At 38.5% G+C, this 23,410-nt stretch overlaps 1 protein-coding gene across 25 annotated transcripts in view; it reads right to left on the minus strand.

Annotated features, from left to right (window-relative positions):
* Positions 1 to 23,410, minus strand: part of GPHN (gephyrin) — a 284,198-nt gene that overhangs the window by 186,388 nt on the left and 74,400 nt on the right. For 15 of the 25 annotated variants that reach the window (XM_064658384.1, XM_064658383.1, XM_064658388.1 and 12 more), the window contains one exon: positions 8,741 to 8,819. In XM_064658384.1, coding sequence (XP_064514454.1) covers positions 8,741 to 8,819 — 79 coding nt within the window. Of the gene's footprint in view, positions 1 to 8,740; positions 8,856 to 23,410 lie in introns of all 25 variants that reach the window. The other 10 variants (XM_064658386.1, XM_064658380.1, XM_064658382.1 and 7 more) reach the window with 1 other exon arrangement.

A 23,410-nucleotide genomic window follows, 5' to 3' on the forward strand; every position in this document is an offset into this window, starting at 1 on the left:
AGTGCTTAAGGAAGACATTTTATGTTCTGCTTTGCCACTGTCTACTCGTAAGGGTTTGCTTCAGACAGAGGAGGTTGTTCCTATGAGTTTATGAGTCATTATGCCTAAGCAGCCAAAGGACACAAGTAATATTAGCAATTTTTGCTATAAACTGCCAAGGAACCTCATACATTGAGAAAATTCTTTACTTGAAGTGCAAGTAACAGAGAAAACATTTAGGGACTTGTTTATATGATTGGAGATTAAAATTATTTGGCAAATCAAAAGGAGAACCACCTCTGTGATACATTTAATGTAGGTGGGTTGGACTATGGAAAAGCCAAGCAGGGAAACCGGCCTGAGAAGAAACTTTGGCCACTTAAGCATGTTTTAATTGTCTTGAAGGGGGGGCAAATACAATTTTTTCAGGCACACGCGAACTCTGCTTGCAGTTGAAGCAGATAAAAGCTTGTCTCACTCAGTTCTCCAGATCCATGAGAAACCATCAGGTTAGCATGAAGCCAATTCCATATATATCAACTTTGAGAAGTGCTTATTAGATTAGACTCATCATCATGAATTCCTTTAGGTAAGTGTCAGACCTTTGGAAGTTTGTCAGGTACAACTTTTTCATTAGATGCAATACTTAAAATAGGCAGCACTTCTGTAATGCTCAGCACTTCTGCCTCTGCGTAACAGAATACTCTGAGCTACCAGAGACAGTCCTCCAAAGATCACCTTTGGAGGACTAAAAAAGATCACCTGATAAAATCACTTCATGCTTACAGATGAACTCAGGAGAAGGAGAAGCAGAGAAGTATTTTTGTAAGCCAGGTGTATTAGGGAAAACACATGCTAACGGACAAACAACTGAGCATGCACTCCCACTAGAATGCTGCTGCAAAACAAGATAACAGCAGACACAATTACAGAAAAAATGTTTCCTCTCTATGTGGTATTACTGAGACTGGCAGTTAAATAAAAGAAAAAGGCTTGGCATTCATATATTATAACAGGCACTATAAAACTAGAAAGGCTGCACAAAGAGGAGAGGGAAAGAACTGGTATCATCACCATGTTGGATTTGTAACCTTTAGCGAGACAGCTACTGATTTTCAACCGATGAGCAAAACCCAGAAAGTAAAAACTCCAATACTTCCAGTTATGCTAAAAAACTGATGGACAGGTTCCTCCATGTGAAGATAGAAACTGAAATTTTACATCCACAGACTTATTAGTGTGTTTATCAAGTCTTCAATCACAGAATGGGTCAGGTTGGAAGGGACCACAGTGGATCATCTTAAGAGCACATTGCACAGGATTGCATCCAAACAATTCTTGAATATCTCCAGTGAGGGAGACTCCACAACCTCTCTGGGAAATCTGTTCCAGTGCTCAGTCATCCACACAGGAAAGAAGTTCTTCCTCACGTTCAGGTAGAACTTTCTGTGCATCAGTTTCCGCCCGTTGCCTCTTATCCTATTGCTTGGCATCACTGAGAAGAGCCTGGCTCCATCCTCTTGACACCCTCCCTTCAGATACTTAAGAAATATTGATGAGGTCCCTTCTCAGTTGTCTCTTCTAAAGGGTGAATAGGTCCAGCTTCCAGTGCCTTAATCATCTTCGTTGCCCTCCTCTGGACCTACTCCAGGAGCTCCATGGCTCTTTAGTATTGAGGAGCCCAGAACCGGACACAGCACTCCAGGTGAGGCCTCATCAGGGCTGAGTAGAGAGGCAGGATCACCTCCTTGACCTGCTGGCCATGCTCCCCTTGATGCACCCCAGGATACCATTGGCCTTCTTGGCTACAAGGACACACTGCTGGCTCATGGACAGCTTGTTGTCTACCAGCACCTCCAGGTCCTTCTCCACAGAGCTGCTTTCCAGCAACTTGGCCCTCAGCCTGTACTGGTGTCCAGGGTTATTTTTCCCCAGGTGCAGGACCCTGCACTCGCCTTTGTTGAATTTCAGACAGCTCTTCTCCGCCCATCTCTCCAACACAGGTCCTTCTGAAGGGCTGCACAGCACTCTGGGCTATTGGCCACTCCTCCCAGCTTTGTCATCAGTGAACTTGCTGAGGAGGCATCTGCCCCTTCATCCAAGTAATTGATGAATTAAGGTAAAGAATTCTGAGCCCAGTATTGAATCTTGGGGGACAACATTAATGACAGGCCTCTGACTAAACCCCATGCCACTGAGATCTGTCGTTCAGCCAGTTCTCAATCCACCTCATTGTGCATTCATCCAGTCCAGACTTCCTGAGCTTGCCTATAAGGATGTTGTGAAAGACAGTGTCGAAAGCCTTGCTGAAACTGAGGCAGATAATATCCACTGCTCTTCCTTCATCCAACCAGGCAGTTGTTTCATCCTACAGTATAGCTTGTGTACTCAGTAAGCTAAAAAACAAAATAAAAAAATCAGAGCTCCTCAAGAATTCCTTCATCTTCAGTCCTTAAGTAACAAATTCTAAAAGTGTCATGACTGTTTCTCAGAGAATTACCTAGCTCCTCCTTCTAAGGTTGTAAAACACAACAAGGCAGTGATAAAGATGACTTCTGTCAGACTTCTATCTCCTGTCATGGACAAATGAAATTCAGAGTTAATCCATTCATTTCTAACAGAGACCTATTAACATTTTGGTTGTCTCTGTAATACAGTTACACAGAGGGCAAATAACATTTTCTTCTCACAATATTTACAGAAAAAAGCTCTGTATTACACACTTATTAAAACAACTTCCTATTTCCTGTCAGAAGTTACCTGTGCCTTTAAGATTTATCTACTCCCTCATAACTGAAGTCAGTCTGAGGGAGACATGAAACACAGTTTAGATGTGATGTGATTTTGCCTAGAAAGAAGTTATTGAGAATCTCTTGGATATAAAGTTTATCTTGGCTCTGAAAATGTTTCCAAAACAAATGCGTATCAGTGATTATGTGCAGTTGCAGATACTGAATTGCATAGAAAGATTAAAAGCATCCTCCTTTTTGTCTAGACAAGTTATAAACTTTATGTCTATATACAGGCCAGAGCTGAAAGAACATCTTATAAAGTGATGCTAAGAACTAAAACTTAGAATGTCTATACACAGAACTTCTGCTTGAAATAGGTGGACATATACTTAACCTTCTAATGATCTGACGGTTCAGATCTTCACAGGTGTATTTAAATAGCTTTTAAAAAAAGTCAGTAGTAAAGAACCTAGAAGGAGTTCCAGGTGATAGTCATGTTGAATACTATCTAACCCATTTTTCTGCTGAGCACAGACTGGATATTGAGGGTGGAGACAGAGCAAGAAAGAGGGTAGCATTCAGTCTGCTCACGAACAAGGGATCAGATGAACTGATCAATATTTTTATCCTTCCTTGAGCACCAGCTTAAGAAATTTTGCCTTGCTACAGAGCCTCAAAGATTTCCCAACGAAAGCATCTTAAGCTAGCATTTTAGCTCAGCTGCATATAGTCTGAACAACATCTGTGCCATGATCTAAGAGCCAACCACTTAGCCTAGTTCCTCCAGAGACAATTCATGGAAGAACACCTATAGTCTTCTCATGGAGATCAATCTCCTCTGTAGAACGCAACATTTTTTTATATCTTTTATGTGTTACTGGAATGGTAGGCAGGGCTGAAGTTGGAGCTTCATCTAAACCAGATAATAGGGTTTGAATATTCATAGCCACAATAAGTTACCTTTATAGGAATACAAGTAAGTTCCACCTGGTTTTTGGTCATATTAATTATGTGGATGCCAAACCAGAATGCCTACACTTTCATAGAAGTAAAAGAAAAAAGGAGAGAAAAAAAAAAAAGTTTGCCCTTTCAGCTCTCTTCACTTACACGATAAAACACTTAGATAAGATCAAATATTTAGACTGTAATCTGCAGAGCTCTCCCTAACATTCTTAGATACAGATTCTAGTTTCTTCACTACACTGACATTTAGAATTTTTTCAAACTATCCAATCGATCTTGTCTGCCATAAGTTGAACCAATTCTTTCTCATCAGCCAAAAAGAACAAACCCCTTCATCTTTTATATACTGTAGACAACTTATATTTCCTCTCTTCTGCTGCTGTTTCCTAAATTAATTAACACCTGTCATGCATTGCACTTTCTAACTGCCTTATCCTCTTGCTGTTCTCTTACACACCTCTGGATCTCTAAGCTTTGTGTCCCAAACTGTACACTGCATGTAGCAGACACATCACTGGGCTCTGGGCAATCTGAGGTAATTGAAGAGATCCCCGCTCAACGCAGGAGGGTTGGACCAAAGGACCTTTAAAGGACCTTTCCCACCCAAACTATTTTATGATTAGCTGAAATGAATAAAGAACAGCACTTAACTCTCAAACCATCTTTACAGTTGAATCTCCAATCAACTTTTTGCAGAAATTGAATTTTTCAGTAATTAACCACAAAATTAAATTTAATTTTAAAGTTGCTACATATTTTCTTCTCCCACAGTCTATAACTCCTCACTTCAGGTTTATTTGATATGCTTGGTGTTTTGGGGTTTTTTTCCTTAAGCAGCATTTCCATTTTTATTGACAGAGTAAAAGACATATGAGTATAGATGATCAAACTTCTGATTTGAGCAGCAGAGCTTTTATTAGTAATGATGAGAGAACTGAAAGCAGATCAAGTTTACAGACAGCTCCATCTGGGAAATCAGCTGGAGAAAAAAGACCACTCTGACAATTAGGCATATTTGATATAAATCAGACATTAATCAAAAAACGCTACAAATCTTTCTATTTTATAGAGTTTCATTTCAATGTAAAGACACACTTTCAGCCCTCCAAAAAAAGCCTTCTGCAATAACATGAGCGAAGTTGCCTGTGACAAAGCCAAGAGTGGCAAACAATAAGGGAGAGAGCATTTTGCAGAGAAAGAATTAGAATTTTTTTAGGTCAATCTAATGTTTGTATCTGATATTAGAGTACAAAGAAAAGAGGCAGTTCACTTACAGTCAACATAAACAAATACCAAAGAAATCCTAAACTTTAAACATTAAACTGGTAAGAGGGTGAATCAAATGTTATTTTGCTATTTCAGGTATTATTACAGGCAACAATTTTCACAGAATCACAGAATATGCTGAGTTGGAAGGGACCCACAAGGATCATTGAATCCAACCCTCAGCTCTGCACAGGACCATCCCCAAGAGTCACACCATGTGCCTGAGTGTACCATCCACATGCTTCTTGAACTCTGTTAGGCTTGGTGCTGTGACCACTTCCCTGGGGAGCCTGTTCCAGTGCCCAACCACCCTCTGTCTAATATCCAACCTAAACCTCCTGACACAGCTTCAGGCCATTCCCTCAGGTCCTGTCACTGGTCACCAGAGAGAAGAGATCAGTGCCTGCCCCTGCTCTTCCCCTCACAAGGAAGTTGTAGACTGCAATGAGGTCTGCCCTCAGTCTCCTCCTCCCCAGGCTGAACAGACCAAGTGACTTCAGCCGCTCCTCATATGGCTTCCCCTCAAGGCCCTTCCCCATCTTTGTTACCCTCCTTTGGACACTCTCTAACAGCTTAATATCTTCCTTATATTGTGGTTCCCAAAACCAGTGCAGAGCATTTTGGGACAGTCATCCCCCTTGACCAGCTGGCAATGCTTTGCCTGATGGCCCCCAGGACAGGGTTGGCCCTCCTGGCTGCCAGGGCACTGCTGACTCATATTCAACTTGCCATCAACCAGGACCCCCAGGTGCCTTTCTGTGGCACTGCTTTCCAGCATCTCATTCCCCAGTTTGTATGTATGTCCAGGGTTGCCCCATCCCAGGAGCAGAATCCAGAACTTTCCTGTTGTTGAACTGCAGGGCCTCCCTGCCTTCAAGGGAGTCAACAGCTCCTCCCAGTTTTGTGTCATCTGCAAACTTGTTTAGTATCCCTTCCAGTTTTGTGTCCAAGTCATTCATGAAGATGTTGAAGAGCACAGGGCCTAAGATGGAGCCCTGTGGAACCCCACTAGTGACAGGTCACCAGTCTGATGTCACCCCATTCACTGTTACCCTCTGTGATTGACCCGTGAGCCAATTGCTCACCCACCACATGATGTGTTTATCCAGCTGTGGGCTGGACAGTTTGTCCAGAAGGATCCTGTGAGAGACTGTATCGAAAGCCTTACTGAAATTCAGAAAGATTACATCAACTGGCTTCCCTTGATCCACTAGGTGGGTTACCTTGTCATAAAAGGAAATCAGGTTGGATAGGGAGGACTTTCCTCTCCTGAAGTCGTGCTGACTCTGACTGATGACTGTGTTGTCTTGCAGGTGTTTTTCAATGCCTCCCAGAATAGTCTTCTCCATAACTTTACCAGACACTGAAGTGAGACTGACAGGCCTGTAGTTTCCAGGGTTCTCCTTCTCGTCCTTCTTGAAAATCAGGGCAACATTCACCAGCTTCCAGTCAGCTGGGACCTCTCTAGATTCCCAAGACTGCTCAAAAACCATCAACAGAGGTTTTGAGACGACATCAGCAGCTCTTTGAGGATTCTGAGATGAATCCCATCAGGCCCCAGAGATTTGTAAGGATCCAGCTGGAACAGCAGATCCTGCACAATTTCAGGGTCAACTGGGGGTTGATCATTCTCACAGTTCTGGTCCTCCAGCTCAGGGCAGAGAGACCCCCCTGGTCCGTCAGCCGTGTTGAAGACAGAGGCAAAGAAAGTGTTAAACATCTCTGCCTTGTCTCTGTCCCCGTTTGTGAGGTGACCCTCCTCACCCTGTAATGGGCTGATGATATTTCTATACTGCCTATTGCCACTATATTTGTTATAACTCTTTTTATTGTCTCCCACATTTCTGGCAGCTTCAACTCCAGCTGAGCTTTGGCCACACAAATTTTCTCCCTACAGCAGCAAGCAGAATCTCTGCATTTCCATGTCAAGAAATACTCTCAAGATTCTAATTAAACTTTATTCTTACTTCAAAAAAGGTTAAAACATCTCTTTGGCTGGCACTCTCGTGCTTCATCCCCATGCTGTCCTTTGCATGACAAAGAATGTAGATCTCATGGGACTTCAACAGTCACCTACAAAAGGCTAGATTGTTTCTCCATTTTGGAGATTCACTCACACTATTACACATTTTGCAAGAACTCTTAAGAGGCACTCAGTCATAAAACTGTAAGAATATAAATTTGGAAAGACAAACTCAAGCCTGTACATCCCTATCATTAGGCAGAAAGGAGACTTCTTGCACTATAATCTGTCATACAACAAAGTATCATAAGCAGCCCTTGAAACCCAAGACACGTATTGAGACTTCATTCGGTCTTTAAAAGTGACAAAAATGGCTACATTGCAGTCACTTACACTTGTTTTGCTGTAAGCAACAGAAATAAATTAATTTCTTTTGAATGTTACAATAATTTATTAAAATATTCAACATGTAAGTTACAGTCAAGGAAGAAAACTAGAAGATTTCATCACTTTTGGTAAACAGAAAGGAAAATGATCATTTTACAACAAAGACAATTCAACTTTTCTTAAAGTAAACTCCAGAGGTGCAAACCCAAAACTATATGTAGCACATAAGTATACCTGCAGCTCCAAAAACCATACAATCCTTAAAAAAACCCCAACCAACCAAACAACCAAACAAACAACAAACAACAACAGAAATCTTACACTGTTAACAGACAAATTTTAGTTGACAGTTAAGACCTTTGCACAACACTTAGTTATCGTTAAAAGTTTACCTACTGCATTTGTTCTGTGCATCTCAAGCAACAATTATATCTGCCCCTGTACCTCTATAATTTCAGATGTATAAATCATCAACTGCATACATTATGTCAAAATTTTCCAAGAATGCATGTATATATGAATATTACTTACTTGTAGCAACATGACAAAGCAAATTCTGTATCTACTTCATTACTAAAAATCCCCTGTAACTGGAAAAGATGTCAAATACACCTTATTTTTTCACTACTTCTCAACCAATACTGAAAAATCTGCTCCATCAGTATCAAGTCCCATCACCCACAGTGGAATGCAGTATCATTAATTTTAAAAATGTGATTTTTTTCCCTTCTTTCCCTTCCCTTATAACAAGTGGTACACTCACACACTATAGCAAGAGCATTTTCAGCAAGCACTGAAGTTAACTGAAGAGAAAAAAAATACAACAAAAAAACCCCAACCAAGTAAAAAACCAAACCACAAAGAAGGTTTGATACAATTTCACATATGGCTTAGAGCTCACAAAATTGAATTTTATTTTAAAGAAAGATACAACACTGACAAAGACCAGCAGTCTTTCCATGAAGCAAAATTTAGATCATCTGCTCAGACACTTGAATTAAAACAGGTAGTAGAGGAAGAAGTAAATATGAGTTGTATGAAATCAGATAAAAAGAAAACACATTCTACATGTTAAGATAACTGACAATAACACAGTTATCCAATAATCTCCTAATTTATATGCAGTTCCTCCTTAAAAAAAAGAGGGGCAACAATATGCATACAAATCCTCCACAGAAATACCAGCATGCACCATCTGCTGCCTCTGATGACTCTTTCACCCTTTACCATATGTGGTATCTGGATGTTAGTTCATAAACAGAATTACATTAAAAACAAGGTGGTATTAATAATATTTGCCTGTATTAAAGACTAACAACTTGGCAAGCATATTACCACTAAAGCACTATGTGTACTTCATCATACTACTTCTTTATATAATTACAAAACTACTCACGAGGATATCAGGAAGAAGCTTTTCTTTGCTTAGCAATAAGAGCCAGATACTCACAAAGAAGGGTCTTGGACCAGATCTTTAAGGTTTATCCCACTACGATCCTCGGCAAGGTTCCTGAAGCAACTGTCACTCACTAAAAAAAATAGAAATAAAATTAAAACAAAAAAAACTAAAGAAAACAAGGAGAAAAAGAGGTGGAAATTTAAGAACAGAACACAGTTCTGATCAACTACAAATGCTTTTTGGTGTTGGGTGGAATTTGAACATTCATATATAGAACCTGATTTTCACTGAGGTCTCACCTAATTCAAAGATAAATCAAATCAATGGAAAATGATAAATACAGTATCACGGCTTAGTAGACACAGTTTCAGCTGGTGTCCCTACTGCTTGTCCACCTGGGACTACAGGAAGTCAGACACAAAGGGTGGATGTGCAGGTATACACAGATATCCATACACTTAACAGTAGAATCTTTAATCATGCACTGGTCACTATACCTAATTAGAAACAATGAGAGCTGCTATGTATTTAAGTTCATAGTTGTTCATGTGTTAGCAAAAATGTTTAATATGAGCAATAACCAAAACAAGTTCATTAAGAGTAAAAATTTATTCCAACAACTTAATTATTAACTTATAAAGTGCATGTAATGCAGCTAGTTACCGTAATAACTGAAATTACAGTAAATTTCACAGACATTTAAAAGAGTATTAGCGTGCTTTCATTTTCTTCACTACTTAAAAAAAAAAAAAAAAGGAGAAAAAAAAGATATATTTAAACCTGAAACTCCAAATTTGTTCTCTTGTCTCTCAGCACATGTACCCCAATCCTACAAACCATCTCATTCCTCTTTAACCTCTTTAATAACACCACAGTCAATTTGAGAGGTGGAAAAAAGTAGTGGCACAAATACTTTTTAAAAAACCCAGCATCAGTTTAGAGGAATTACAGTTATATCTGACTGCAGCAAACTTTCTGAAGGACACAGGGGTTATGATATGGAAAATTCAGTATAAGGATCAATTAGCCATAACTAGCAAGATAATCTGCCAGATAAAACAGAAGAGAGTTTATAAAGAAATGCATTATTGCTCATCTTCCAACACAGAACACAGCCTCATATTTAGTGAAAGGGGATGTGTTTAAAATCATCTGCAAAAGCAAGTGTTCCTACTTCTTTCTCTCTAAATGCAAAACACTCTCTTTAATTTACATCTCTAAGTATTCATATGCATCACCAGCGTCAAGAAAATGCAAATCATTCCCAAAATATATTGTTTTCACAGATTACAACACATACAGTGACAGACCTACCTAACATACTACGAAACTGCAAAATGTTTCTACTAGTACCCCTTATTGCCAATGCATCTCACAAGCTTGAAGCCTGTTAAGTCTGCTGGGAAAGGCAAGTATTGGAAGAAAGCATCCCAGAAGAGGAGGCTGGGGTACCGATGGAACAGGTACTAGCCCCAACTCACAGACAAAGCCTGACAGACTGACAGTAAAGGCAGTATTTGTCAAGTGCTGAAAACATTAAGGGGTTTACCTGCTTTGCACCTCAACATTGTAAAATCTAGTTGATATCCTAGGCCTCTCTTATCCACCGTCTCTGAAAACAGTACCTAACAGTTGCTGATTACGTACAATCCCTGAAAGCCAGTCAGTATATCCCTAGGAAGCTCTTGTCTTTGAGGTACTTGACATGGATCTTTAGTTTAAACAGCAGCTACTTGTGCTAACTAAGCCCAGAACTCTTGGCTCGTTCCTCACAGGACAATTTAATCGCTGTCTGTATAAGTTTGTTAACTGAAAGTTACCCGTATCGAGTTCACAAGCACTGCTCATATTGCCAGGGAAGCTCTCCCTGCGCACCTTGAGCCTTCAGAAATTTTTCATTTCCATGCTCATCTATTGCATTGAACCCAAGACCCTTGAGGGGATGTCTTTACTCTTGAGTTAAAGCAGTAATTCCAAGATCAGCAGACTCACAAACAACCTACGCTCTAGATTTTATGGGAGAAAAAATTACCACCTAGAGCTGATATTTGATAGTTTATATTTGCCTCTTGTCAAGTTTGGCAACAAAATAGCAAACAGAACATTTTACCTACTGTCTCATCAGAAATCCTACACCACTGATATATCAACATATCTCCTACATTAACACAATACATCATGAATAAAAATTACGGTCAATACTATTTTTTCACTACTAGCAGATCAAACATTTCTTAAGCATTAAATATTTAATCTAAAGATGCTGCATTTCTTCTACTGTCCTCTCCAATCTCCTCATTGAAAGTAATCACAATGATGTATCAAGGAAACTACCATGGCTGTCTCAAAACTTTTTTAAAGGGAAAATGAAAAAGGACAACATAAAACTATCTCATCAGTAAAAGTGGCCGTTATTTGTCTGTGTGTAACTCACAACAAGTGAGTTTAAAATGAATGCCTTTGTCTTATTTGTCTCAACATAACTCTAATATTATAATACTCTTGAATTTTAAAACTGAAAACCTTCCTTCTAGTTACCAGAGCTTGGCAATACAAACTTTAGCTAAAAAAACCCTAATTCTACACCAAATATCTAGAAACTCTGAAAAAGTTATCAATCTTGTCTCTCTGGTTTTCTTCTTTGGTTGTAGGAGAGCTAGAAAACTGCAAAGCTGCAAATTTGTAAGCAAGCCTCTTCTTAAGTTACTGTTCTAGCCAGATTCAGAAATCACAGAGAATTCAAATAAATGTGAAAAATTTCAAACTCAGTTTTAACAAGCAAGAATTCCAATAGTTTAGTTAATACTAACATTTGGCAATAACTGTCAATTAAATGACTAGCATTCATAGCAGTAGGAGTTTCCAGTGAGAGGAAATCATTCAGTTGAATAGGGTGGAATAAGACCTCGACCTGCAAACAAGCACGGCCATGCTCCTTCACATCCGTGCAAACTCTCACCATAAACAAATAAAAGAAATATTCAACAATAAATACAGGGTGGAAGCAATCAAGCAGAGCAGGTACTATATTTCTCACAGTTTAGAAAACCCTAAATCAACACTGCACATATTTTTAAAAAATCTATACTCTGATTGAAACGCAAGCTATTTATTTTAAACAGGAGACAGGAGCATGAAACTCTGTTTGAAGGTATGACAGAAATATCAGGGTGATCAATGGTGCTTTAAGGTTGAGAGAAGAAAAGACAGAAGAAAACTTTGCATCACAGCCATAAATCATACTACATACACAATGGCTATGCCTAATTTCTCTTTAAAGCACAGCCAACGGATACTTTTGCATTGGACAGCTATATGAACACAATTCCCATACAGGATTTTATTGTCTTGCTTCAAAATTAAATTTTTATTTTTTAACCCTCCAAAAGCTTATAAAAGCTAGTATTTTAAGCATTGTTGAGTGAATGGTTTATGGAGAGATACAGAATTGTTAGCTGCTCCCTTCTACATAAACTCCAAGTGGCTGAGCCTCTGATCTGCATTACGCCCCCCAGATGTACTTCCTCGAAGACAAGGCAAATGACAAGAAAAAATAGCTCCCTAAAGCACATTCAGTGGAGTATTGCACATTCAGTGACAGTCTGTAAGGTACTAGAAATGTTTTTAAGAAACCAAATATTGGCACAAATATCACAGGCATTGACTAAACAAAATACATAGTCTGAAAAACATCACACTAAGAAGACATCCTTAAACATCCATTAAACAAGTTTGACTTCCAAGTGAGCTGTTATATGCATCAAAAGCAAACAGGATTTAGCAATAGCTCCAATTTTCCCAACATTCGCCCTACTTTCAGCTTCTGGTTTCTATTACTGATGTTCTGTTTCTGACTCCTGTCTAGTCTTATGCTGAGGAAGCAACAGAGGTGGGAAGCTAATAGGGGAATATAGTTCTCACCTGCCAATTACACAGCATACCAAATTCCCCACAGAAAGGTTAAAATCAGTATTCACACTCTAATGTGCAAACATTCAATTTACAACAGCTGTGAAGCCTTCCCACTTGGCATTTGTGAACTTCTAAATTTGTCCATACGATTTTTTTTCCTTTGCTTTCTTTAGCACGGTTTTAAATAAGACCATACTGAAGAAAAATGCATTATTAGCCTGTTGATTTCCAAAATGAGAAGTTCTTTTAACTCTGAAGGTAAACTAATGTTTCCTTCAAGTACAGACAGGACATAATCTGTTGTGAAATTTATCCTTTTTTTTTCTTTTTTTTTAAAAATATCCTAGAATTTGAAAACCACGTAGTTCTTTAAACATGTCGCATAATTTCTTACCCCACACAGTGTATTCCCAGTAAAAAAAACCAAAAACCTCTCTTTAGATCAAAGCACTTCCAAATCCATAGCTGTTACCCATCATTTTAATGTCATATGCTTTAGATGAAATCCAATAACTGCCCTCAAAAAATGAAGGAATATCTACTGTTTGGTAAAGCAAACTAATAACAAAGTTTACATCACCCATATGTAAATATGCAATTCCAGAAAATTACTGTTACCTGCCACATTTTCCTCTTGGTTCCCAGAAGTCAGAACTGCTTTTAGATTAGCTGTGACTACCTGTTTATAAAAATCATCTTGACAACAAAAATGTTACACTCATGAAGGTAGTCACTCACAGTGATACGGTATTAGTTTGAAAATACATGGACTACTACAACATTGAACAGTATGCACTGAAGAAAAAGATATCAATGTCTTCTATTTTTGTCTTTTAGTGATAACATCTCCTAAGTTCAGGTTTTTTTCTTAGGACCTCTTCATCTGCCTGTAGTATTTTTGCAGATCTCTCTTCCTTATCCCTCTTTTTATAGGATTATTTATATATTTAGGTTTTATTTAGATTCATTCAGCAGATAATAAATATAAAACATATCTAGTACACTTGGGATGTTCTGGAAAGTACTGGACTGACACAGCATTGTATTCTAGCCTGGTTTCGCTTGCAGTAAAACATTATTCAGAAATCTCATTTCAGATTCAGGTGGTCCTATTCCATGTGATGCATGTAAATATAGCAGGATTCAAGTATTTTGCTTTTACAGGCCCAACCTGTAAAAGCTGCCTACACATGGCAGCAAGCACATTCTTTTACCTATTGTTGACTTCACAACATAAGAAACTCTGTTAAGGAAGCTTAAGGTTTAGGATGAAGGTAACAATTTTTTCTCAAATCTCAAAACATCTCTCTATAAAACCCTATTCTCCTGCAAACACAGAGTTCCTGTCCTATAGGCATACTTTACAGAAGGCAAAGGAATGAGATAGTACCAGAAGATTGATTCTCTTAATATTAAAATGATTTTAAGGTATTTTATAGGCTCCATGAACAGTAACATCAGAGATAAATATCCTGCCTTTTTTCTCTGCTACTGTCATATTTTTCAAGTGAGTACATGTCAACCAGAAAACACACATAAAACAGATGGCACATTACAGAAATTTTGTAGCACCTTCTCCAGATCCATCAAAAAAGACAGCAAATTAATTCTAAGTGCAGCACATAGTATTTGCATATCTGCACACAAATCTCTGATGTATTTGCAGATTAAAAAGAAGTACAAGTCCACATGCAAACTGCAAATAGTTATAACTACTAAGGAAATATATTGTCTGTGAGTAGCAGAAATAAGGCAGGCTGGTTTCCTAAGGAGTTGTGATCTAAACACCATTCGCTATCACCATGATAAATCCAGATTCCCTTTGATACCCACATAAGGAAGAGAGCTAAAGCTAATACAAAGCCCTGCAGGTGAAAGCACCAGTCAACACCAATCTGCCTTCTCCTCAGTGGGACTAATAATCTGAGTCTCCTCTTTGCCTGGCTGCTAATGTTCACTTAATTTATAGATAACTTTAAAATTTTCTTTTTGTTACATTGTGTTTGCTTTCCTATTACATTATTATGACATTTTTCATATGTGGGTTAAACCGGTTTACCAGGGGGAATCCAACAGACCGATGGAAAGACTATAGGGTGACACTGTCTTTTGATCACATAAGCCTTGTTCTCCTATGGCAGATAACCTAAAAACCATTTTCAGAATTGCAAGACATTGATGTACATCAACTTAAGAGAATGAAATCATAAAATGGCAACACTTTTAGTTTTAACCCACAATTATTTAACAACAAAAATAGTTGCAGCACTGCAATATAGTTATTAACAGGTTGTCCATTATCTGCACTGTGACAACATGTCACAGTGGAAACAATTTTAAAAATTGGGTTAGAGCACGGTGGCATTTGCAGCACACAAATAAAGAGCATGCAAAGAGTTGCTTTGGTGTGAGCAGGGTCAGGTGACAGAAAACATGCCATCCCCTCCACAGGTTCACATATTCTGACCTGAGAGCTGTGCAAAAAATGATAAAATGTTTTATTTAAATGGAGCATTAAAAGAGCTAAAATAGCTACATGAAGAAAAAAGTGTCTCTTTTATACATATTGTATTTTAACAAGTTCAAAATATTGTGCTGGTGAAAATAAGTTGTGCAGGACATACAGTATCAGAGATGGCTAATGCTCTTCATAGAAGTCCAGATTAAATACTTTTTTTTTAAACCCATGAGAACAAAAAATTACATTCCAGAAATAAGCGCAGCATTCCTAAGCCAGCGTTGTATCCTTTTAATTTACATAACCTCTTATTTTCTACTGCCAAAGAAGGTGTCATGAACAGTAGCAGTTCCAGAAAAGTGAAAGTAGCTGAGAAGGTCCTGATCACATCACTGTTTGAGATCATTTTCCTTTTATCCTTGAAAAATTTGTGGTCAGAAATACAAATGCTGAGGTACAAGAGTTTAGAACAAGTTATGGAATGTATTTACCAATGGGAATTTTTATTGTAAGAAGCAATGTAAAAATCTCATACAAAACCAAAGGCTGCTTCTGCAAGCTATCAGATGAAACCTCCAGATCAAAGAAAGTTCACTCTTGAGATTAACCCATCTGAAATAAAAGAACAAGCCAGTAACTTCAACTTACTCAATAAAATTTATTTTCATTGGGCAGAGCTAGTCATAGTATCAAGATTAACTGTAGTTTAAATTCATATATAATAATTCATTCCCAAATGTAAGTTCTCAGTAGACAAGAACACATTTATTTTATTCCAGCTATTTCAATTCACCAAGATCCCATAAGTAGCCACTTTCTCATCCACCCAGTGAGAACCTTCTGTTTCCCTATCACATCATAAAACACCAATGCAACGTATTTGTCCCTATTCTCTCTGACAGGGTGAAGGCTGACACAGTAGACAAGCTATCAGCTTCACAGATTTTGAAGACAAGACTGCAGTGAACAGTTTGACCCCCTGCATATAGCTGCCCTGCACATCTGACTAATGTTTCTGACATTTGCTTTGTTTTTCTCATTATACTAAAGCATAAAGAAATTCTAAGTTTATTTATTCAAGACAGTAAAATTTATCATCCACCTTTATGAACGTCCCATAGCAAGCTTTTCAATATGTCTTACTGGATTTCATACCAGAGCAAATCTTCTCTCCCTTTCCCTTCAGACAAAGTGTTATGAAGTGCCAGAATGGTATCATCAAAGAATGACAAAGAAGTACTACTATAAAAAAGGAGATAATCCACTGGAATGACAGAATGGAAAGGTTCAAGTGACCTACTGAAAAACAGGGTGATCATCAACAAGAAATACAAGTTAGACATGTGAATCTATGATTTTTACTAGAAAACACAGGGAAGCACTTGTAACCCAGAGGTAAAGGAGAGCTATTGCAGTGATAAAGAAAAGTAAGACATCACAGAGGAAGCTCTTTTCACTTTCTTGATTAGTTTAGCAAGAAAAAAGCATTAGATGGTTGCTGCTGGTGTGTTTATATAAATACACCAGCAAAACAAACATCAGAGGGAGAGAAGATTAAAAAATAGCAGAGCACAAGAAAAATAACTGAGGAAATCATAAGAAACAGAGCGCAAGTTTCCCAAGACTTAGAGAGGTGAACCCTCACAAATAATCCTTCTGTAAGAACAGTGAGGGCAAGGAAAGTGTATAGACCGGTTCTCAAGAGATTTAAGAATTGACACAGAAATAGTTCTTGAAGACCTGAAGCATTCTGTACCACAGTTGCTAATGTTGTAAAATTTCTGTTAAAGTTTCTCTGAAGGCCATGAACTTCTAAATCACCCCCCAGCTCTCTCACATTTTCTAACAGCAATTAAATGAGCCTTTTTTTCTGTGTAGCCATTAGTCTACTGGGTTATGCCTCTCTCAAATGATTTATCATTTAAAATTTACAATATTTGTGTGGCCTTAGGCTACAAATTCTATACTGGGTTTTAATCTAATATTCTCACAAGCTTGAGTTTCAACTCAGTCACACTGTCAGTGTGATCACTACAGTGATCAGGTGAACTTCAAACAACAACAACAAAAAAATCAAGCCATTAAAGACATTCAAATCTTTGGAGATGTAGCATTAGCAATACTTCTAATTGTTTGTACCCAATAAAAAAATTAAGTTCCTTGAAGCTATGAATTCTAAACACTTGATGGAATTTTTCTTTGGGCTCTTGTTATCACAGATAATAAATTTGTGTTTTGTGTGAGTTTTTTACCATCAAGTATTTCCTCTAAGAAGTTTTAGTTTTATCTTCTTTCACTATAAAACCATAAAAAAATCCAGGATGGGAAGGAAAAGGACAGAAGGTAAGCACATCCAACAGAGGGGAAGAGTTAAAACAACAACAACAAAAAGCTAAGTACCTTTGAAAATTATTACCTTGTTTTAGACTTCTCTGAAATTATTAGTTCTATCACAGGTTACAACAGCTGTACTTAGAGCAGATGCCAAGAACCATTCCTTTAAAGGGCTGTCTTTACAAGGAGGTCTTGATTTACAGCAGGCCCAGTTTGACAGCTTACATGGATCCTTGGTTGCAGTGTACACTAAGCAAGTCCACAATCCATTTCAGCTAGATGCACTTTTATATATGACAAAGTATGCCTATGCAAGATGCTAACACATTTCACATCTTATCTGCCAGCTTGATTAAAATCCACAAGGATCACGTAAAAATCAATACCCTGTTTTCCTAATTATATATTCTATCTATAAACACTGCATTTCTTACATAAACCACTTCAGTGACCTCTCCATTGTTATGGACCTGTGACCCCAGGTTTGCATCACCAAATAACAACAAGATTTAAGAAACTCAGCCTCACACTATGGCTTGGAACAACACCCCTCTTTGCATTGCTACATTGCTGCATAGCTAAATGCATACAGACCTGCTAATACATAGATAATCCTCCAGGACTAACCCACAGATCCCAGGGCCTCAATGTCCTGTCTTCTCTCTGCTCATACAGCCCCAGACACCAGAAATCAGGTAACTTGTCGTCCTCAAGGAAACAGGTGTCTGCGGTGACCTAACTGTGGCCTTCCAGTACCTGAAGGGAGTCTAGAAGAAAGAAGGAGAGGGACTTTTTTCAAGAGCATGTAGTGACAGGACAAGAGGGAATGGCTTTAAACTGAGAGTAGGTTTGGATTAGATATTATGAAGAAATTCTTTACTGTGAGGGTGGTGAGACACTGGACCTGGTTGCCCAGAGAAGCTGTGAATGCCCCACCCCTGGAAGTGTTCAAGGCCAGGTTGGATGGGGCTCCGAGCAACCTGGTCTAGTGGGTGGTGTCCCTGGCCATGGCAGGGAGGTTGGAACTTTAAGGTCCAATAATAATTTAATTTTTAAGGTCCCTTCCAACTCAAACCATTCCGTGATTCTATGGTTCCCCTAGTCATTGTATCTATGGTTTGAGAAGATGTCTTCCCTGAACCCAGACCTACAACTATGCACTACAAGACTTTCATAGAAGGACAGTCTGAATTTTAGATTACAGGAAGGCACAAGGGAAACACAAAGACAAGGTATGGAGCTGGAGGAGATCCAGGATCAGATCACAAAGCCGGATGTCTGAGTATTATGGGTTCATCTTCTGAGCAAGTGAAAGCTAAAAGTCACCCACAGTACTGGACCAGGGGAGTGACACAAGCCAAGATTAACAGAAATTAGGAGAAAGCCGAACACTAAACACGTTAATGAGCTAATAAAATTGTAAAAATTCCAGTGACAATCAAGTGCAACTCCAAATTGAATGGAGAGTGTTAAATCATATGCAGCTGTAAGACTTCAAAGCTTGAAGCGGTAATCATAGCAAAATAGTACCAATCATCACACAAACCAGAAAATAAACATGTATTGTGGACAAACAACTTCACTATAGGCAAGGACTTGAAGAAAAAGACATTCCCTCCTTTATTTTTTAGACAAAATTAGCACCTGAGTCCAGTCTGGTGTATCTGCCCCCTTTAGTTTGCATGCTGATGGAATCACCTGGGACAGAAGAGTCTCCTGTAAGCAATTACATAATAACCATTTATTTATCATAGCTCTACATCCCAGGCTCTGAACTGGGGCCTTGCAAACACCATACTGAGCTACAAAAGGCATTATTTTCTTCTGGTAGCAGAGAGGATGAAAAGATGTTGAGATGAAAATTCAGTTGTAGCTATTTATTTATTGGATGTAAGGGTGTCTATTCATGCAAAGGCATCTTTAAACTATTCCCTTTCATAATTAGAAGATTAATTATTTAAACAAATCGATATAATTTAATAACGTAAAATGAGAATATGAGTTTAAAATAAAATTTAATAAAGCTACTCCAAGTATGTCTCACTTTGAGACAATTTGACAGGGTTGAGACCTTGTACAGAAGTCTTCTCCCTTGGATTTAATACCCCTGGTTTCTCCAATACAAAGAGAGAGACCAAATATGTAAGCAAAAAAATAACTCTTTACCAAGAAGAAATGCTAATAACAATACTGATAAAATTGGGTTAAACCAACTGATGAGAAACTTCCCAAGCCCTGCCCACTGGACCAAATTGAGATGGCAGCTGTCTTCCCCCACCTGGAAAAAACACATGTGGCCACAGGACAGAGACTTGATGGCTGCCCTTTGCCACCCCCAAGCCCGGAAAACCTGGCAGGAACAGCTGGAGGGTCAGCGGTGGCAGGAAACAGTGGATAGCTGGGATTCGATACTGGCAGATGCTTGTGTGGGGCTGGAATGAGGCTGCAGTGTTGGTACAGGCAGTCGGAGCAGGGCTGCGGACCCCCAGGGGACTGGAAAGACACCCAAGACACCCACTGGATCCAGCGATGAGACTTGGTTGTTGTAATTTCGATCTTTTTTTGTCAAAGTGGTGGTTGTAGTCCTGTTGGAGTGGTGGTCACAGTCCAGATCTGTTGATGTGATGGTGGAAGTCCCAGGTGAGGGAAGCCCCAAAACTCAGAGTTATATATGCTCAGGTTCAGGTGGGAACGCCTCCAGTACCTCCCCTGGGGCATGGAGCTTTACACTGGATGATGTAACGCTGTGAGTCACCGGATACTTTGGGAGTCTTTGACACCTTCTAAGATGTTGCAGCTGTGTCTTGTGTCAGTGCAGCTGAATCCATTATGGCCCATTGTGGCTCATCAACAAGAGATCAATACCTTCAGGCTGGGTGTAAATGTTTAGGGAGTTATCACAGCTGACTCATCTGTGTAAGGAAAAAGAAACACTACCCCACTTTGCAGGTTTGCCTCTTTCCTTATCTTGTTTAACACCCAACTTGTAGCCTGAAGTGTTGGATGTGCAGCCTTCAGCCCCTGGCCTGCGGGGCCACTCTGCACATTGTTAGCGAAGCACATTGTTAGCTGCTGATTGAGCCACGAGCACCAATAGTCCAGTCTCTGACAGCACTTGGGCAGTCACTGCAGGTGGTCAAATGTTTGAGTCATTAATCACAGCAGTTCAGTCTCTTTAAAGAAGGCAAAACACCGAAAAACCAAAAAGTTATATTTGGAGAAAAGATAAAAGAAAAGCCAGATACCAGAATTTTTCTGTAACCCACAACAAGATACTACATATCTAGTATAAATAAATACTGTTAAGATGGTAATATAGCTGTTTTACTTTCACTACTTTTCCCCGAATCTTATTATGAAGTTAATTATATCCACTTATTTTCAATTCACTGAATGTGAATTTTTGATAGTTTATGGGAAAATTCTTCATGGAAGTGGGAAAAACAGTAGTACTGAAAGTCCTTGCAATAATCCTTAAAAATAGGACAGTTCCTCTTTGTCCAAAACTTAAATATTTTCTTTAGATATCTTTTTTGTACTAGGACTCTTAAGCTTTCTTAGAACCAGTGCTAGTATAAAACAGACTGTTTCAAAAAATAAATATTTTAAGGAGTAATTTTAAACTCTATCTACAAAAAAAAAAAAAACAAACACCCGACAGCAGAAGTGGTCAAGAAAAACAAAGTGAATAAAGATAAACCTTGCAGCTTGTTTAAAAAGCAACTACCACTCTATTGTTTCCTTTTATAATCAACTTTCCATTATCAGAAGTAAAATGAGTAAAAATTCTTCCTCAGATAAGGGAAGAAAAATGCCCTGCATGTAGTGTAACGCATCAATCGACACAGCCCATTCTGTTCACCGGGTTCAACCCAGGCTATCACACACTGTTTCTGGTAGGTCTTACTTGCCCAGATGCAGCACTGCACAGGGACTTACTCAATTGGCAAGAGCTCTGTTTGAACTGACAAGCCTTGCTAAATCTGGACCATAAGGCAGAGGCGTCACATTAGCAACACCAGCACTTGGATACAGCAGGACTGGCACTGAGGCACATATATTAAATCCTGATCAACCTTCACTGACTTTATACACTCTAATGCCACTATATAAGCCAGGTCGGGAAACACCAAGACAGATACACCTAAGCTAATGTTATATGGTGCCAACTCAGCCACCACTGGGTTTATTAGCTAAGATTTGCAGTGGTGTAAAGGCATCAAAAGTACCCTCAAGCTCTTGGAAGAAATATAGTCACACTGACACACAGGTGAACTAGTCACTACTCACTAATCACAAGCAGTGGGAAACTGTTTCTTCACAATGATCTGGAAATACACCACAGGTCTTTCCAGAACAGTGAGCTGCCATTCTGGAACTGCTAAGAGATCCAGCTACATTCATCCCTGAAAAACTGCTGATATCAAATCCTATAAAGGAAAGTTCTAAAACCTAGAATTTTCAATATTCTTTACATTTATTTCACTGCTATCTCTACTGATGGCAGTGGTGAAGACCTCAGTGGAGCAAGTTCTGCTCAGATATCATGGGACGAGAGGATATCTCACAAGAAAGCCTATATTTCACGAAACAAAGAACTCTAAAGGAAACAAAGATTTATTCCTTACCCCCAATCTCTAAATCAAAGAAAATGAAAAGTTTTAAACTTTTTTCCAATGTTTTGTTTATTTTAATGTTATGCTTATAAACTGTGCCTATTTTAATAGCTCTGGAGCTGACTACTTTTCAGTGAACTGGCTCATACAACTGGCATTATTGATTCTTCATCTCAGTGTTGTTTCCACATGTCTGTTCCTAATGCTTATGAATAAACTTTGAAAACAGGAACCAATGCCTCGTCATTTCTTTCAGTTGGAAGGATCCTGAAAAAGCTTTAAACAGTTGCAACTGAGCCAATTATCTCAGTGAGCTGTGATAAGCCTGAAAATCAGTCTTAAAGCTAAGTTTTCCATCACTCATTCATTTAACTAATTATTAAAATTACAATCTCAAATGATTCCAGAGTACTACAAGTCATGCCTCATATACCACCTGGAACATATGCTCCATGAAACCTGAAATATAGGAGATAAAGACAGGGAAACTAAAAATTAAGCTAAGAAATTATACCAGGAGTAAACTTTACAATTGTGCACCTTTATTTATGCTCACTTACTGAGTTTCAACATTCAAGACTATGGAGTCTTGATTCCCAGTCTCTGATTTCAGATCCTGATTATAAGGTGAAAATAGAAGCTCTATCTCAGTTTACCGTCCATTCTCTTTCTTCAGTCTTGCTATGTTCTTACAATCAGGTATTTTAAATAACAATTGTAACTGGCAAATCATGAGCTGCATATAAAATATTTTATTAGCTTAAAATTTACTTACTTTAATAGTAGGTGTAAGGCAATAAACAGAATTGCTTTCTAGCCCTATGCAGCCCTCATCTGACATGAGCCCAGAGAACTCTAGCCCAATGTTTCCTCATATGAACGTTCCTCTAAGCATTTAAGCATGTTCGCTCCTAACATTCTATCTGTGCTGGATTCTTTTTTTAGCTACTGTATTTTAGCCATGCTCAAAATTGCATTCCTTATTAGTTACAATGAAATGGGAATTACTGATGTGGTATGTAGCCTAAATTATTTCTGCTGTTTGTTTTAGCTACCTAAACATGATTTTTTTACATAATCTTGTTGCTGATTTACCTAACTTACTTTGTCTTTCAGGGACTCACAGTCATTTCTATTCCTAAACACCTTTGCAACATGCAAATGTTGTTATCTTACTGCTGTCCCTGTTTGTTTAATGTGAATAAATACATAGTATTTTTCTTTGCCTGAACAGAGAAAAATTTAGATATTCTAGAAATAATCTTGTCACGTGATTGCTTACTCTTAACTTTTAGTTCCCTCTCTTTGCTGATTCCAAATATTTAACTATATTTAACTCTAAGCCTAGAGCAAGCAACAAAATGGGAGATGTCTTTAAAGCCTATACAGCCTGTCATCTCT

This window comes from Pseudopipra pipra, chromosome 6 (genome assembly GCF_036250125.1).
Source record: "Pseudopipra pipra isolate bDixPip1 chromosome 6, bDixPip1.hap1, whole genome shotgun sequence".
NCBI classification, from domain to species: Eukaryota; Metazoa; Chordata; class Aves; order Passeriformes; family Pipridae; genus Pseudopipra; species Pseudopipra pipra.